Raw genomic sequence first — 18,081 nt, forward strand, 5'->3', positions numbered from 1 at the left:
TTCTCGTCTTGATGATGTTGTAATTTTTAAGCTTAATTTTTTAGGGTTCAGCTTGTAGGCCTTTTAAATTAATTTTGTTGTCGAATTTTTCTGTGTTTTTTCTCCGCCCATTGTATTTTCGTGACGATTTTACTATGCCTAAAGGTATCTATTATTTTCTTATAAATAAATTACTCTTCAACGGATATTTTACTTTTGAACGTTCACTAATTACTGAAGATCGCTTCTAGTTCTGCCACTCATATGAGCAATCCTTGATATTAATTATCAGTAACAGATAATGTGAAATCAATAAATGTCATAGATTGTGATCACGATCAATGTTGCGTCGGAGTGTTATTTTGTGAAATTCTTTCATTTTTTTTATCGTGTTCATTTTTATGCTTAATTTATATTTTCTTATTATGCATGCCCTTCTCAATTATTTTGTCATGTCATCGAGCTTTTAATTAATTTATCGAACATACTGTTCAAAGCGTATAACTCTAATAAAGGATGTTAAGTCCAATAAAATCTTAGTGCTACGAAAATTGAGACCCAAACTTGTACGATCCGTTCAGTATTTCTTCTATGTCGTATAAAGTCCTAGTGTTCTTATTTATTTCATTTTAATAAAATAATTCCAACGTGTGTTCTAATGTATTGTTCCGATGTGTGGAGGATATATTGGTTGTTATTTAGCATAGTTATATTACTTGTACAGTAAAACCTGTAAAGTTGACCACCCTTGTAAGTTGACCACCTGTCTATGTTGACCGCTTTTGTCAGGAACGGAATTAGCCCTATCTCATATAATGAAGGAAAAACCTCTGTTACTTGACAACCTCTCTATCTGGACCACCTGTCTATCTTGACCACTAATGTACGCCAAATTTGGTCTGGAGTATTGTAAAAAGCCCTTTGTAAGTTGACCACTTGGTTTATTTTTTTAAACTTTCTTCAGCATTTTATTTTATTACTTATTTATTTATTATAATAATATTTTTTTTTTGATAGCGTTCAAAGAATTTTTAATGCTTTAATGACATACTAGCATTTTACTAACTAAATAGCAGCATAAAGTTTCTGCTGCTCTTTATTCTCCAAACTTGTTTTTCATTTGTTGCTCTATTTGAGATAGCTTTTCGTATTCTTTTCAATAAAAATAGATGTCAGTAGAAAAGTTCATAGTCTTTTCTTTCAGTTGCAATACGGTGTGGCAACACAGGAATTCTGCAAAAAAGAGCAGGCCCGGATCTATACATTTTGGACCCCCTGCAAAAAAATATGTGGGCCAATCCCTAGTGGCCAGCACTGTCTATTTGAAAAGCGATAAGCCTAAGTGCTAGTTTTTGTTTTATCATTTCATCAATTTCTAGGGCTGTTAGCCCCTTTAAGGACGCGGGCCCCTCGCACTGCGGGTACGCAGATCTGGGCCTAGTAATAAGTAAAGTTACATGTTTCTGGTGCAAGGGATTAAGACATTTTAATTTTGCCTTTATGAACTGGGAGAGTCGAGCTTGTTGCTCTTTGTGCTATAAATTTTACATAAAAAGGCTTCAAAAAGAAAGTTAGTGGAACTTGAGATTAATAAAAAAGTATGAAATATTAAGAGTAATTGAAAATGGAGAAAGCCAGAGAAAATTAGGTGGCATATATGAAATTTCTAAATCTACAGTGTCTAATATAGTTAAAAACAAGGGAAAATAACAACAGTATTTGAATAGTATGTTTAATTATTGTTTCACTTTCAATAATGTTAAACAATGACAGTGGAGCTGAAAAGAAAGAGTAAGGGTGAATTCCTCAAAAAATGAATACATGGTGCAAGAAATGACGGAAAAAAACATTACCGCCCTTTATAAGTTGACCACCTGTCTAAGTTGACCGCCAAAGTACTGCACCGCGAGTCGTCAACTTACACAGGTTTCACTGTACTGAGTTTAGAAATAAATTTGTATCACTAAATCACTGTAGAATGACAATATTATAAGTATGAAGAACAAAGGAAACACATTTTAGGATTTTGACCAAATCTTTAAATAGGCTGCAACATAAGATATGTTATTCAATTGTGGAAAATATCAAGTTCAGTTCAATTCTTTTAACCCTTAACAGGGGAGGTGCGGTCTCACAGACCGCTCAAAAGTTCATTTGACCACCCCTATTTCATTTTCAGTCCGATTGAATGGTTTTTCTCAATTAGGGAAAAAATTATGTTCACTAAAGGTTGCTACGAAACTCATAATTAATCTGGGGTTGAGGGGTGTGTAGCTAGGTCATTGTTCCGTTCTGAAGTTCTTAACTTCCCTTAAGTTTACTTCAAATCTAAATTGTAACCAGTAACACTGTAAAATCAATTTCAAGTTATCCCTTTTGTCTGTTGATTATCATTCCTAGTGTTTTTAGCTTCAGTAAAAATCATTTAAATTAGGTTAAGTAGATTGATTTTTTACTTTTCTCTCGATTGTCAAAACGAAACCCCCCTAATGTTGCGAATCAAGTTAATTGCCGAAGAATGAAGATTTATGACGGCACAAAAATGTAATTTCTGTTATTTATTATTTTTCAACTTTCATTTAATCCGATATTCGTATAAATTAGAAATTGAATTTTATACACAAAAATTAGCTTTAATTTTAAAGGTTCTAGGAGATTTGTACGATAAAACAAAATTGTTTCTATATATCGAATTTTTTTCCGGAAAATTCCTATTTCGATAGAGGTCCGACTGTACTATTAATTCAAGAAGTTATTAAGCAACATAAACAGTCCCACAAGATGTGTAACATGCCACGAGGTGACAATTGACATATTGTGAACCAAAAATATACGAAAATAAAAATTATTATTAAAAAGTTGTTGGCACAGTTAAATAGACACATTTTTGATGAAATTAAAAATCATTGGAAAATGAATTGGAAATGCTACAAGGTTTGTTAAGCAACTTCCAGGTTTAAACTGATTTTAATTTTGAACTGAAAAGTTTACATAGATCAGGGGTCTGGCCAGAGGATATTTGGGTCCGTTAACGGACCCTTCACAAAAATCCGATCAACCAAAACGGACCTTTCACAAAATCCCGATCAAACAAAACGGACCTTTCACAAAATCCCGATCAAACAAAACGGACCTTTCACAAAATCCCGATCAAACAAAACGGACCCTTCACAAAATTCTGATAAACAAGATCGGATCTGTCACAAATTGTTTATTGAAAGAGCAAATCTGAAAACAAAATAACGCATATTTCTGTGTATAAACCGATAATTTTTGGAACCTTTTTTTAAGTCAAATTAGAGGGATCAGCTTATACAAAATCGGCTAATTTTGAAAAAAAAAAGGCACTCTTAGGATGCTCCTGCAAGCGATAAATAATTGCTACTGCCAAATAAATATAATGGTTGTTTGTTTTATCACAGCTAATTAGCAGCGGTGTTGTTGTAAACTTTTCTGAAAAGGCATTGGTAAACACTTTTCTCCACTCATGATTTAATAAACAATAATAATATATATCTGCGAAATGAACTTAGAACTGTGCAAAGGGATAGTAAGGGTGAGGAAAAAATATGATCGCTTCAGATAGGGTTACCAACTTCAAAATTATCACCACTTAGCGTCTGGCATTGAACCTTTATAATGACTTGATTAGAAAATATTCTCATCATTTTGCGGGCTTGTCAATATTTGCGTTTTCACGGTGGGTGGGTGCGTGCATGCGTGCAGTGCGATGTTTAATTGTTATTTTGGGAGAAAATTGTATATGTTTTAATTTTTCGATGCTAACAAGGATGATTAACTTTAAATAAACTCTTTTAATTACCGTTTTTTTTCTTTAGATGTCTACATTTTGAAAAATGCAATCTTTTAACATCAGATATGAGACTCATATTTTGTTCTTTTTTCAAGCTAACTTTGCTTTATTAGGATTCAAATTAATGAAGAAAAGTCTCTTTACTTCTGTTGGAACTCTCATTTCAAGTTTTTAAAGCAAAATTCCATTTTCTGTTATGAGTCAAAAATCAAAATGCTGAATAGATGATTTATTTTATTTTATTTTTTGGGTCAACTGTGTCCACAGATATTAATGATATGTTTATCATAGGACTCTAAAATGCAATTTTAAAATAATTTTATCAAAAATATTTCTTTTACAAGCCGTTTTTATACTTTTGATGCCTTCACTTTGAGAATTGCGATCTCTTTGCATTCGCTATGGGAATCCAATTTTTCGAATTTTTGATGATTATTACGCTTTGTTAAGAGGTAAACAATTGAAATATCTTTTTATTTTTGTTAAAGTCACTGAATTTATAAGTTTTAAACGAAATTCTGTGCTTTTTAAGAGTGTCTTGGGTCAAAAAGTTGAATGCTAAACCCTATTCTGAATTTTATTTTATTTATTTATATTTTTGTTACAATTATTTTAAGTACTGTGCAGAAATATATCCAGTATAATTTAACATAATGTAGAATGGTAGATAAATATTGATACTTGAAAGAGCGATGCCCCCCCCCCCCCCCCCCCCCGCCAAATATCAGAAAAAAAATCCAGAATGATTTTCTCGACGTAGAAGAGGAAAACACTCAACTTTAAGTTTAATTGATGCAGTTTGTGCCATCTTGAAATTCTAAAATTTCGTTTTAACAAAAAAAAAAAATTTCTTTTGCGAAATTTTTTGATTTTTTTACAAAATTAATTCATTTTTCACAAAATTATTTGATTTTTCACAAAAAATGGACCCTGTGAAAAATCCTGGACAGACCCCTGTAGATGTGATTCCATTGTTAAAATTTATTGAGATGGAGAATGTTGATGATTTCTATTTTATACAGAAGACAGAGCTGAAGGTGGTTATTTAAGTGTTTTTTTTTATTTAAATTTTTAGCTATAGCAATTAAATATGTTGGAGAAATTTACTAACTGGATTAAGGGGTTAATCTTGGATTTAGGAACAGAGCCCGTACTAAGCTTCTGCCACTGCACCAAATGCGATAAAAATGAAACATAGTTTGGTGTTTAAGTAAGCTCTGATTCTGCAAAAAAGAAAATTCTCCAAAATTTTCAGAAAAAAAAAGGATATGTGATTTTCTAAATTATATCATAACATAGTTAAAAATTCCCCTGGAGAAGATAAGCCATGTGCCGTGTGCTGTATATTTAAAACATGACCACAAATGTTTGCATTTTATACTTTTTTAAAATATACTTTGTTCATTGATTCATTAAAATTAGCCTTTATCTAAGTAATTTGAAATTTGACTAATATTTTTAAAATTTTGTTCGTTTACTGCTTAGCAATTTGAAATCAATAGCGCGGACCTCAGAGCATAATTAATTTCATTGGGCTGCAAGTGTTATAGAATAGTCAAAAAAGTTGAGATTACTTTATGTGTCATAAAAGGTACTGCTTTTTATAAACTCACACTCTTGCTACATCATATTTATCAAACACTAAAAAAGTAGATTTATAGAATAATTTCAGTTATTTCGTTGTTTTTATTTATATTATTTGTAATTCATGTATGTCCCTCTTTTGAAGGACGTGGCCGTGGTGGAGCTGGTCATAAAGGCCAACGCCGTCATTTTACCAATCCAGATCAACTTGCAAATGCAAAAGAGAAGAAAGAAAAAGAAAGGCAATGGAGAGTAAGTTAAATATGTTTTAACTCAATTCAATACAGAGAAAGTGCCTATTAATGAATGATTACTTTATTACAACATTTGAAATAATTTGTTTCAAATTATTTTTTCACTTTATTATATACACTTAAACTTAGCAGTTGTTGTGTTATGATTCTTATTTTCTGAAAATGTTGATTCATGCAACACTGGTTCTGATAGACTTGTAGCCATCCATTTCCCAAGTAATGCATGCACAAAAAAAAAAGGATTGGGAAAAAGGGGGGGAGGGACAAGCTATTTGTTTCTGCCATTCTTTCTTTTTTTTGCTACAAATTTTACTTCTCCCAGTCTACAATCTGTATAGCGGCTATTTGCCCTAACATTTGTTTTCAGTTGATAATTCCTGTATACAATACGTTTTGTCTCATTATTACACATTATACAACACATCAATCTTAATGATCAACTAAAAATATATTTATTCTAAAAAAATACATTTATATTTTTGTTCAATATGCTTTGTATTGGGTACTACTGAAATAATAATAAATAATATCATAAATGGAAAGCAGATGCTAAAAGATTGCTCCATAATTGAGGAAAAGTTATGTTTTGCAAGTACCTGCTGTCTTTTTATGTTCATAGTATATGATGTTCTAGAGGTACATATTATGCAATAAAAACAAAATTGATGTCAAATTTGAAAATTTTAAAAAATGTTCAGAAGTAACGTTTTTGTTTCCACCTTTTGAGAACTGTCCACCAATAACTATTAAATAAAATATAATTTTCAGGGATCGCGCTAAGGATTTCAAATCGTTCGCCAGTAAATTAGCCAAATTTTTAAAGTATTAGCCAAATTTCAAAAGTCTTAGTCAAAGTCTGGGGGGACTTTTACTCATTTTAAATGTATTTTTGTCTGCAGAAATATTTAATCAGAAAGTGAAGTATAACTTAATTTTTGACAATTTTTTGAGGATAAGGGCAGGGGTATATCCAGGAATTTTTGTCCGTTTTTAGCAATTTGGTGAGAAAAAGAACGCAAATAAAAGAGTTTTTCCACAAATCATATGTAATTTTTCAAAGGGAGAAATGGCTGAAAACAACTTCAAGTGATATTTATCATTCTTTAATAAATTTGAGAGTACAAATAAAAGCTTTTAACGAAGTAAAGACTGCATTCCTATCTTACTCCAATGTTTCAGACATCGAACACAACGAAACAAACGCGCCATTCAACAAGGCATCCGCCAACACTTTCTACTCGGGTAGCCACGCTGCGCACTCGATATCCAATCAGCGAGAGGCGCAAGTACAGTGACGCAAAGAGGCGAGAGGCAAGCGTCATCCTTCCTCCGATCCGATGGACAGTAATGCTCCGACCCGATGCTAATGAGTGTGCCCGCACATCAATCTGCTCGGAGTGTTCCGAGGATAAAATAACTTTCAGTGATTGCTAGTCTGGGAGTTTTGTGAAAGGTTCGGTTTTAGGGGTCGGAATTTTGTGAAGGGTCCGTTTCTAGGGGCAGGGGTCTGGCCAGAGGATATTTGGGTCCGTTAACAGACTCTTCACAAAAATCCGATGAACCAAAACGGACCTTTCACAAAATCCCGATCAACCAAAACGGATCTTTCACAAAATCCCAATCAACCAAAACGGACCCTTCACAAAATTCTGATGAACAAGATCTTTTTCACCAATTGTTTATTGAAAGAGCAAATCTGAAAGCAAAATAAGGCATATTTCCATATACAAAACCAATAATTTTTGGAACTTTTTTGAAGTCAAATTAGAGGGATCAGCTTATATGGGCAGTTCTCAAAAGGTGGGAGCAAACACAGACTTCAACTTTGAAGCTTCAACACCAAATAACTTTCATTTTAATTAACTCTAAAATTTTTGAGGTAAATTATAATGCTGTATAGAGACAAGAATTGACATAAATTATGGAAAAAAAGCTCTTCAAATGCCCTTAAAAAATATTTTCTTTGCTAAATGGCACAATTTTGGACATACCAAAACGTTAACTGAGCAAATGTACCATTAAAAAAAATTTTTTTTTAAATTATTTCCATACGTTTCAAAAAAAAATTAAAGGCATGAATCTTACAATGAATAATTTTTTGTTAATATTTTGCACAAATAACAAAAGTAAAGACAGATTATTTACTTTGTAAACGATTTTAGAAAAAAGTAAGTTTGAAATTTGATGCATGTCCAAAAGTTGCGATCTTCACAATGCTATTATTTGAGAACTAAGTATATGATGTTTTCGTTTTAAAGGTATTTATCGATCTTCAGAATTAGTTTTCAGTTGTTTAAAAGTGTTTTCATAAGCTTTTATGCAGTATCTTAGAAGAAAAATAATTTTTCTTAAAGATACATGTGAGATGTCCAAATCGCGTTACGATCTTGACGCCGATAATTCTGTCCGTTTATTTATAATTTTTTTATAATCCACTGTCTTCTAACATCAATAAAAAAGATTATTATGATGTTATCTTCTGTAATCCATTGGTATTTTGCATAATTAATACGTTACACATTGAACAATACATAAATTACAGTAGAAACATGGCTGGTTATGATTGAACGAAAGCCATTTTGCGCGAAAATCGCCAAGCAAACCTCCGTTGGCGACAACACAGTATACGAAAAGCTAAAGGATACCAGAGGGAGATTCCAGTTTGACAAATGTAGTTAATCGTCAGCTGCACCAGTTTTGGCGACGTTATCACCTGCGCTAGCAATTTTTTTTCCCGCCGCTTTTATTATTTTAGAATTTTTTTTCTCTTCTTTCTTTTAAACATAATTTAACGATCTCGAAATAGAAATACGAATTTCTTTTTTCAATAATTTTTTTAGACATCGTTTTAATTCTTATGACATTAGAAAAAGTTTTCGTTATTAAAACTGATGTCATTTTTTACATTCTTTCTTAAAGCATATTTTGTTTATTTTTCCTTTAAAAATATATATGTCGTATTTATTTGTTTCTATTTTTATTCCTTATTTGTCCCAATAAATCAAACTACAAGTTTGTATAATTATTTCCATGAAGCTTTTTTCTACCTTTCATCAACTTCTTCAAAATCATTCCAAAACTTTATTATATGTAAAGAGCAGTATGTATAACCATTCAAGTACTTCATTAATATCCTCTTTATCATTAAATTGCAAAATTCAAAACGTAGTAAATAAAATTTTCATTGGAAAAGTTAAAAATCAGATTAACAGTTGTCAAAAATGGTGAAACTTACATTATGATGATGTCCAAAATCCGTTACCTACAGGACAACAATGTCCAAAATCTGTTACCTACAGATTGCTGATTTAATTTGCTAATTAACAATTTTTACAAATACCTGCTGTCTTTTCATGTTCATATATTGTGTTCTAGGTATGCATACTATAGAATAAAAGCAAAATTGATATCAAATTCGAAAATTTTTGAAATTGCTCAAAGTTAACTTTTTTGTTCCCACCTTTTGAGAACTGCCCATATACAAAATCAGCTAATTTTGAAAAAAGAAAAAAAAAAAAAAAAAAAAGCTAGCTGAAAATAAGTTTGGTTTTAAATAATTTTGTTTGTTTTATCACAGCTAATTAGCAGCCAGTATTGTTGCAAACTTTTCTGAAAAGGCGTTGGCAAGCACTTTTCTCCCCCCTCATGATTTAATAAACAATAATAATAATATATATCAGCGAAATGAAGTTAGAACTGCAAAGGGATAGTAAGGGTGGAGAAAAAATATGATCGCTTCAGATAGGGTTATCAACTTCAAAATTATCTCCACTTAGCGTCTGTCTGGCGTTGAACCTTTATATAATGACTTGATTAGAAAATATTCTTATCATCAGCTTGTCCATATTTGCGTTTTTGTGGTAAGGTGCAGTGTTTATCTGTTATTTTGGGAGAAAATTATATGGGTTTGATTTTTCGATGCTAACAAGGATGATTAACTTTAAATAAATTCTTTTATTTACCTTTTTTTTCTTGATGTCTAAATTTTGAAAAATGCATTCTTTTAACATCCGATATGAGAATCATATTTTGTTCTTTGTTCAAGATAACTTTGCATTATTAGGATGCAAATAAATGAAAAGTCTCTTTATTTTCGTTAGAACTCTCATTTCAAGTTCTATAAAAGCAAAATTCCATTTTTTTTTTCATGAGTCAAAAATTAAAATGCTGAATCGATGGTTAAATTTGCTTATTTATTTATTTATTTATTTATTTATTTTTTTTGCTTCAACTGTGTCCACAGATATTAATGATATGTTTATCATAGGACTCTAAAATGCAATTTAAAAATAATTTTATCAAAAATATTTCTTGTACAAGCCGTTTTTATATTTTTGATACCTTCACTTTGAGAACTGTGATCTCTTTGTTTTTGCTATGGGAATCCGACTTTTCGAATTTTTGATGTTTAGTACGCTTTGTTAAGAGATAAACAAATAAAATCTCTATTTATTTTTGTTAAAATCATGGAATTTATAAGTTTTAAACGAAATTCTGTGCTTTTTAAGAGTGTCTTGGGTCAAAAAGTTAAATGCTGAACCCTTGTCTAAATTTTATTTTTTTGTTACAATTATTTTAAATACTGTACAGAATTATTTCTAGTATAATTTAACATAATGTAGAATGGTAGATAAATATTGATATTTAAGAGAGTGATGACGCCCCCCCCCCCCCCCCCCGGCCAAGTGTTTTTTACTAGAAAAACTCTGGAGTGTTTTTTACTAGAAAAACACTCCAGAATGATATTCTTGATACAGAAGTGGAAAACACTCAACTTTAAGTTTAAATGATGCAGTTTGTGTCATCTCTAAATTCTAAAATTTTGTTTTAACAAAAATTTTTTTTTTTTTGCGAAATTATTTGATTTTTTACAAAATTAATTCATTTTTCACAAAATTATTTGATTTTTCACAAAAAACGGACTTTGTTAAAAATCCTGGACAGACCCCTGCGGTCCAAATTTTGTGAACGGACCTAATTTTTATCTAGATTAACATCTGAAGAGAGATTTTTTTTTTCCCTCTGTGTATATTTTAGAGAATTTTCTGTTCGCCAATGAATTCGCCAAATTCGAATTTTGTTCGCCGATTTTACGATTTTACCGTATTGGGCGAATTGGCGAATGCTTAACGCGGCCCCTGATTTTAAAAGAAATTCCTTATGGGTGCTCTTTACTGGCACATCTGTCCTGGTAAATACTGTAATAGCTTCATTTTAAAACAACCAATGTTTTTCATATAATTATTAACTAAATATAATTTTAATGTAACTTACATATTTCCTAGCAACTTTCAAGTTGAATAGAATATGCTGTTAATTATTGGACAGTTTCCGGTTCCTAGGGTTTAGTACACACAAAATTTTTAGTTAAATATAGTTTTCTACCATGTTTTATTACTTAGTGCAATTGTGTACAGCTTAAAGAACAATATTTTATATAATTATAATTTCAAAAGGAATTTTTTTTATATTTAAGTTATTTTTTAAGATAGAATATTTTTGAATAAAAATAACATTTTATTTTACAGCAACAACGTGGTGAATTAAGCAGTGAAGATGAGTCTGAAGAAGGATCTAAAAGTAGTTCTTCAGAGGAAGAATCAACTGAAAGTAGTGGAGAAGAGGAAGGAGAAGAAGAAAAACAGGTTTGATCACATTGAATGATTACTCATGCTATGATGCATATATACATTAGGGTAGGCTGGAAAAAAAAAACGAATTCTGCAAAGCACTTAGCCTTAGTGCAGAAAATTTGGGACCGCTAATTAATATGCAAAATTTCATGACTGAGTTAATGTCCTCAACTCTGGCATGAGACTTGAATTATAGATATTTTTAGAAAAAAAAATCAACTAAAGAGAATATTTTAAATTCATCAGATCGTTTAAACTTAATTCGAGAGATTTGTAAAACCCCAACACAAAATATTACGCACCGTTTCACGTTTCTGGTTTAATCCCCTCTGCTCTGGCAAGAGGCCTAAATTTCAAGGAAGAAAACCCAAAAGTGTGGATGTTTTTTTTTTTATTCCTGCAACTGTAGAAGTTGGCCATTAATAATGTACAAGGTCTTTAATTATAATCTAATAGCATGTAGGAACAAGGTCGGTTGGAAACCCAAGTTACAAAACATGGTTACAAAAAACCCTCTGAGAAATGTACTACAAATTAGACCAGCACTAAATATATAGGTTTCTATTCATTGAGGAAAAATTACAAAATGATTTATAAAGATGTTTAACTATGCATCATTAAAATTACAAAATATGCATCTTACATTTTAGAATTTAGAGCTTTAAAGACAATGTATTATTGCAACTTGCAATTACTTTTGAGCTTAAGTGCAGGTGTATTTCTGCATAGTTTTAAAGTAGTAAAAATAAACTCATCTCTTTTCTCTTGGTCACATACTTGATTTGATGCCTTCAAAACTAACTTGATGATGCATCCGATAGCTTGTGTGTGGCAAAGAAATTGTATAAACCTCACACATTTGTTTTTCACATGGAACTCCAATGACCAACATATTTCGGGGAATGTCTGAAGGGTCGTTGCAACTGACTGGTGGACCCATTATTCTGCAATTGTTCCAGTCAATCATATCAACATAATCTGCAGCCTCAAAGTAAAGTTTTGGGACACATAATGTACAAACATTCTTCATCAGCAGATATATTTCGTCTAGCCTTTAAGATTCTACTGATAGAGCTTAGCTTTCTGACATGCATCTTTTTGTCTGTAAACATACTTAACAGAATACTTTCTGGAAAAGCAAAAAAATGCATTCCGAGCAATGACAGCATCAATTCCATTTCAATACATTTTTTATAAGTATCTTGATGCATAACTGCTTGCTCCGTCTTAAATGGAATGGTTGGTTTTCATACTAAACCAGAATGAAGTATATAAATCTTTACTAACAATAAAGCTGAAAGTCTGGATGTCTGTGATTTTCATAGTACCTAGACCGTTTCGCCGATTTTCATGCAATTTGGCACCCAAATTAGATTGTAGCATAAGGGTGTGCACCTCGAAAATTTTTTTTGAATTTCAATTTTGATTTTTTAATTCCAATTTCAAGCCCATTTTTCATGTAATTTGATAAAATAAAGTAGAAATATTTCATGCACTTTTAGGTTTTAGGTCATTTGAAAGCTTAGAATTTTTTGCATAACAAGAAGTTTGTTCCAGGTTTCTACAAGAATTATAAAAGCTGTAGGAATTGTTTAACAAAAACCAATATCTAAGTCTTACCTTAAGCAAGCCCAACAATTCTAGATGATTTAGCTTTTCTCGAATTGAGAACAAAACCAATTAATCAAGTTAAAGATAAATGTAATTTATTTTCGAAACAGAAATTACTTTTGTATGTTACCATAGTCAAGTCTTTTAGTCTCTTCGTTTGTTTCATTTTGAAAGTGCTTATTTTTGGGATCCAAACCATTTTAATTTTATTGAAAAGGATTCAAATTGAAATATTTTAACTGTAAAGAAAAGTCGTCTGCTTTTATTTCCTTAGTTTAAAAGAAATCAGTTATTTAAAAAGAGCAAAAAGCACACAAAGCATATATGATTAAAGCATTTTGTTTGCTAAAAGTGTAATACTGTAGTCCAGAGGACAGAGCAGCAGAAATTATTTAATTCCCTGGCTTGGAATTCAAGGGAACATAATATAATATAGAGATTCATCCATGAATTCTTCTTTGATGGAATATTAAAAAAAAAAGTGTAAACATACCTAGAAGAGTAATTTTGACTCAGGAAGCTATTTGCAAAATAATAGATTTCTTTTTCAGCTTATAAGAAGTGCAAAATGAAAGAAATCAATTGGTAGTTTCTTGGAAGAACTATAATATTAACGGCATGTAGTAGTAAAAACTTAATTTCAACTGTATCATGGTTTTAAGAACAAATCATGAACTTCTTTGAAATTCGCAAAGAAATAGTTTCAGAGTTCTTCAGTAAAACTTATATCTTATAAAGCTATGATTTTCTTAGTTATGTAATATTTTATAATTAAAATAAAAGAGCTTTATATTAACTGCTAACATAGTTTTGGTGGGCTAGAGCAGTTCAAAGTTCAAGATCATGGATACCGATCGCAAAAGGGGGACTTAGGGGGTGGTATACCCCCCCCCCCCCCAATTATTAGAAAAATCACGAAAAACGATTTTTTTATTCTGCTTTTTTAAAAAAGATGTTTGTAAAAATATTTTCGGTGCAGAATGAGAGTATAAAACTCGCTTTTATGACTTGTCCAAAAAAGTTTTCGCAATGTAAAAAAAAATTATCATGTGAATGTCACACTTTGTATACGAGTTGAATCGCAGGTCTTCATTCAAAAAGACCTTCTTCTGGCTGATTCATATGTAAAATGACCCCTTGTTTCCAAATACGACCACCTATAACCCCATTATGCCCTCTTTTTAGACCCCCCTTCTCTGATTCAGAGCCTTTTTTTTTTGGGAGGGGGAAAAGAGCATTACAATAACCGTAAACATTCTGAATGAATAATGTTTACGGTTATTGTAATTGTTGTTTGTTACGGTTATTGTAATTGTGTTACGGTTATTGCATAGGGTATTTTTGGGGGGCACCCCCCCCCCCCCAAAATACACTATGCAGCAAAAAAACTATAATTCTTCTGGGGCTATTCCGGTTGATTCTCCTGAAAATTGACCCCCTGAATCTGAATATGATCTCCGTTTTCCTCCTACACATACCAATTTTTGTAGAAAAGCACCCCTCTTTTTTAATTTGGGTAGGGGGGCAAGTTTTATTTTTTGCTATATGCACATCTCTAGTAATTCAGAATATTGTTTACTGTTATTGTAATGCTCTTTTCCTCCTCCAAATTAAAATGAGGCTCTGAATCAGAGGAGGACGGGGAAGGGGAGGTGGTCATATTTGAAAACAAGGGGTCATTTTACATAAGAATGTCTTTTTAAATGAAGAGCTGCGATTTAACTCATATGCAACTGCGTCACTCACAAGAGTTTTTTTTTTTTTTTTACATTGAGAAAGTTTTTTTGGACATGGGAGTCATAGAAGCGAGTCTTATACCCTCATTCTGCACTTAAAAATGTTTTTTAGAAACATCTTTATTAAAAAAAGCAGAGTAAGAAGATCGTTTTCATGATTTTTCTAATATTTTGGGGGTATACCCCACTAATTGCCCCCCTTTTGCTGTCCATGATCTTGAACTTTGAACCTCTCTTGCCTGCCAAAACTATGTTAGCAGTTTATATAAAGCTCCTTCCAAACCCCCCCCCCCCCAAAAAATTGCTCTGAAACTAAGGAAAATTGAAAAAAACTTGGTGGGGGGGGGCCTTTAAAAAAATTGGTACGTATAGGGGGAAAGCAGAGGTCATATTTGGATTCAGGGGGTCATTTGACATAAAAATCAGCCAACGAAATGTCAGAAGCATTTTGAAGGGTTTTTTTTTTGCCGAACAGTTTATTTTTACTGAATATGCACAGCATTTTAAATTTTGAGACTAATTTATTTATTTAAGTATTGTGAACACTTTACAGGACATGTTATTTTTAAACCCATATCCCCCCCCCCCCCATCACCTCCACCACCACTTTATTTTGAATTTCTTGAGCTTCTAAAATGACCATTTTAAAGGGAATAACCCTCATCATTTTAAAAATAAATCCTCTTTTAGTTTCCTCTAAGCTTGGAAAACCTAAGAAAGAGGTATTTTAAATGCTTAGTTTATCCACGCATACAATTTTCTGAAGAAAACTATAGAAATTGAACAAAAAGTCCATACCTATAAAAAATACTGTGCATTTTTTACTGTGCTTTTCATTATATACTGTTCAGGAAGTAATATAGCAGGATGTTTAAAGATTTTTGCTCCGTTGCTGCAATGTTTTAAAATAACATATGCCTACTTTCCACATACAAGTAAAAGAATGCATAGTCTTTGTGCACTTTTCAACTTTATATAAGATTCAGATTTTTTTTTTTTTTTTTGCTTATTACTCAATAAAATAGGTCTAAGAACTTAAGAGTTCAGCAAAACTTTTTGTATGTGTAAGTGTGTTCGGCTTATTGCACGTACGACTGCAACACATGTTTAAATTAAATGAGAAGAATAGTTCCTCAAAAAAAAAAGAAAAATAATTATTATTTTCTTTAAGGTAAAAGCAAAAGGAGTTCAGCATTTGATTGAGGTTGAAAATCCAAACCGTGCAGTAAAAAAAGAAAAAAAAGTTGAAGAGCTAAAACTAGATGAAGAAAATGCACAGTTGTCCCGAAGGGAGAGGTTAGTGGAGTATTTAATGTTAGTTTTATTTCTTGTTAATTACAAAGCTCGAAAGAATGTACTAGGTCTAACAACCTAGTAAATAGCCTCGCAATGGACTGTTTAGCTTCAGCGTTTAAAATTTACAACTTTCATGCTCACGTGAGTGGTGTTTTTGTTATTCTTGTTTATGTCAGTTCGCTATTTGTATTGCTCTTGTGCATTGTAAACTCTGTTTAAATTTTTTAGTGAGTTATATTATAAACTTCCTTCATCAATATAATTTTCGTTAAACCCTAAAAGAAATTTGTATTTCTTGTATGTTTTGACAGGGTGGCAACAGATCAGGGAGAAGTCAGGGAACTTAATTGATCAGGGAAATATCAGGGAATTTCAAAAAAATTACAAAAAAATCAGGGAAAATTGATTTTATGAAGAAATTTTTTTTTTCTTGCTTTACAAAATTAAGTATCCTAATTCCCTATGCATTTTCTGCCAATTATCTCTTCAAAAAAAAAAGTAAAATTAATGAGGTGCAATTATACCCTGCCACATATTTGTGCATCTTTTTTCCTCAACGTCAAAGTATTTAATCTTACTTATTAATCACAGGATGAACTTCCTTAGATTGCTTCTGTGTCTGTTAGGCTGTTTATTTTACCTAGCTTGAAATTTCTTTCACGCTTTCAATGCAACATAAAATAAACAACCATGCAGGCAAAGAGGAACCTTCGTTAATGCCTTAGCTCCTTTGCCTTTATTCCATTGTATCGAAGTGATTAGCGTACTGTAATCACGATTTCAAGAAGATATCTTTGGTTTTTGAATTAATACTGATAAAAGCTTAAAAGTTATTACTTCTTTGCATTTTTAATTTAATTGCTAAAATTGAACTTTCAATCAAAAAAAACTTTGTTTTTGCCGTTGTACTATTTGCTGTTGCTGCAGATTATAAAGGTTTTCTTTTCTTCAGACTTAAATGATTCTTTTATTTTATAACCAAGTTGTATTCTTCTTTTATATATTTTAAAATTAACTAATTGCTTTTTTTTCTGTTTTTTTTTTTTTTTTCTTGCATTTCAAAGTTGTTTGTTGCAAAAGCAATCTAATATTTTTTTTCGTTACATACTGAAATCATTTGAAATAGAGATAACTTGTGTACTTAAGTAATATCTTTGTTTATTTTATTGTTAAAATGCTGTATTCATTCATTAAAACCTATGTTCTTGATTAGAGAAAAGCTCCCTATAAATGGATGTCAAAAGGTTTCATCTGTTTTGCATAAACATGTCAATTAGTTATAAAAGAATAACTACATTACTTCTATTCTTTCACTATTACTTGTTATTCTTGCAACAATCATTATACTGTTTGAAAGTTTATTTCAAAATAATTTCAATTACTTTTTAGTTCTACCATAAATACACATATGTTTTTAAGAGTGATTTAATAGTTTCTTAAAATTCTTATGCTAAGTGGTTTCTGGAAGTAAAGTATTTTTTAAAAAATTTCTATAATCTTTCCATTGCAGAAAAATTTAATATACTGTTTGGTAGTTTTTTTTCCCCCAAAAAATTTACTTGATGTGTTTTTTTTTACCATTTTGTTAAAAAAGTAGCATCTTTTTAAAATATATCTTTAGTTCAACAAATTTACACAACTTAAAACATTTAAAATACTGCATTTTATACAAACATACAATGGATTTAAAGTAGAGCAAAGAAAGGAAACCATTATCATTGGTAACGTAAATCAGAGAAATTTGGTGAACTTAGTCAGGGAAAAGTCAGGGAAATTTTTTTCACAGTTCCTGTCGCCACAATGTTTGAGATAAGTGAAGATCTTTGTTCTCTTATGATACTTCCACCAGCATTAGTTTGAAAAGTGTCCAATAAACAACCCATCATGCCTTCATTATTAAGCCATATTGACTTGACACGATATTACTTTAACATTGGTGTGAAAAAATTAGAAATAAAAATGGAAACAACCCTGGGCCAGTATCTTGCCACCAGTGAATTTGTAGTCTGTGCAGAATTGATGCATGGTTTGGAAATTTTTTTAAGCCGGCTTAGTGATGTGGGATGTACACTGGTTTCTCGTGATGCATTGCCCAAGCCTATGAATTAAACCCTTCCAACTTTGCTCAAAATGATTGTCTTAAAGCCATTCTTAATTATTTCAACAGTCCTGTT

At 31.2% G+C, this 18,081-nt stretch overlaps 1 protein-coding gene across 1 annotated transcript in view; it reads left to right on the forward strand.

Annotated features, from left to right (window-relative positions):
- Positions 1-18,081, forward strand: part of LOC129220231 (28 kDa heat- and acid-stable phosphoprotein-like) — a 32,169-nt gene continuing 14,088 nt past the window's right edge. The window contains exons 1-4 of the mRNA XM_054854596.1: positions 1-144; positions 5,523-5,629; positions 11,160-11,276; positions 15,783-15,907. Coding sequence (XP_054710571.1) covers positions 135-144; positions 5,523-5,629; positions 11,160-11,276; positions 15,783-15,907 — 359 coding nt within the window. The 5' untranslated portion in view covers positions 1-134. The remainder of the gene's footprint in view (positions 145-5,522; positions 5,630-11,159; positions 11,277-15,782; positions 15,908-18,081) is intronic.

Source organism: Uloborus diversus, chromosome 4 (assembly GCF_026930045.1).
Source record: "Uloborus diversus isolate 005 chromosome 4, Udiv.v.3.1, whole genome shotgun sequence".
NCBI lineage: Eukaryota > Metazoa > Arthropoda > Arachnida > Araneae > Uloboridae > Uloborus > Uloborus diversus.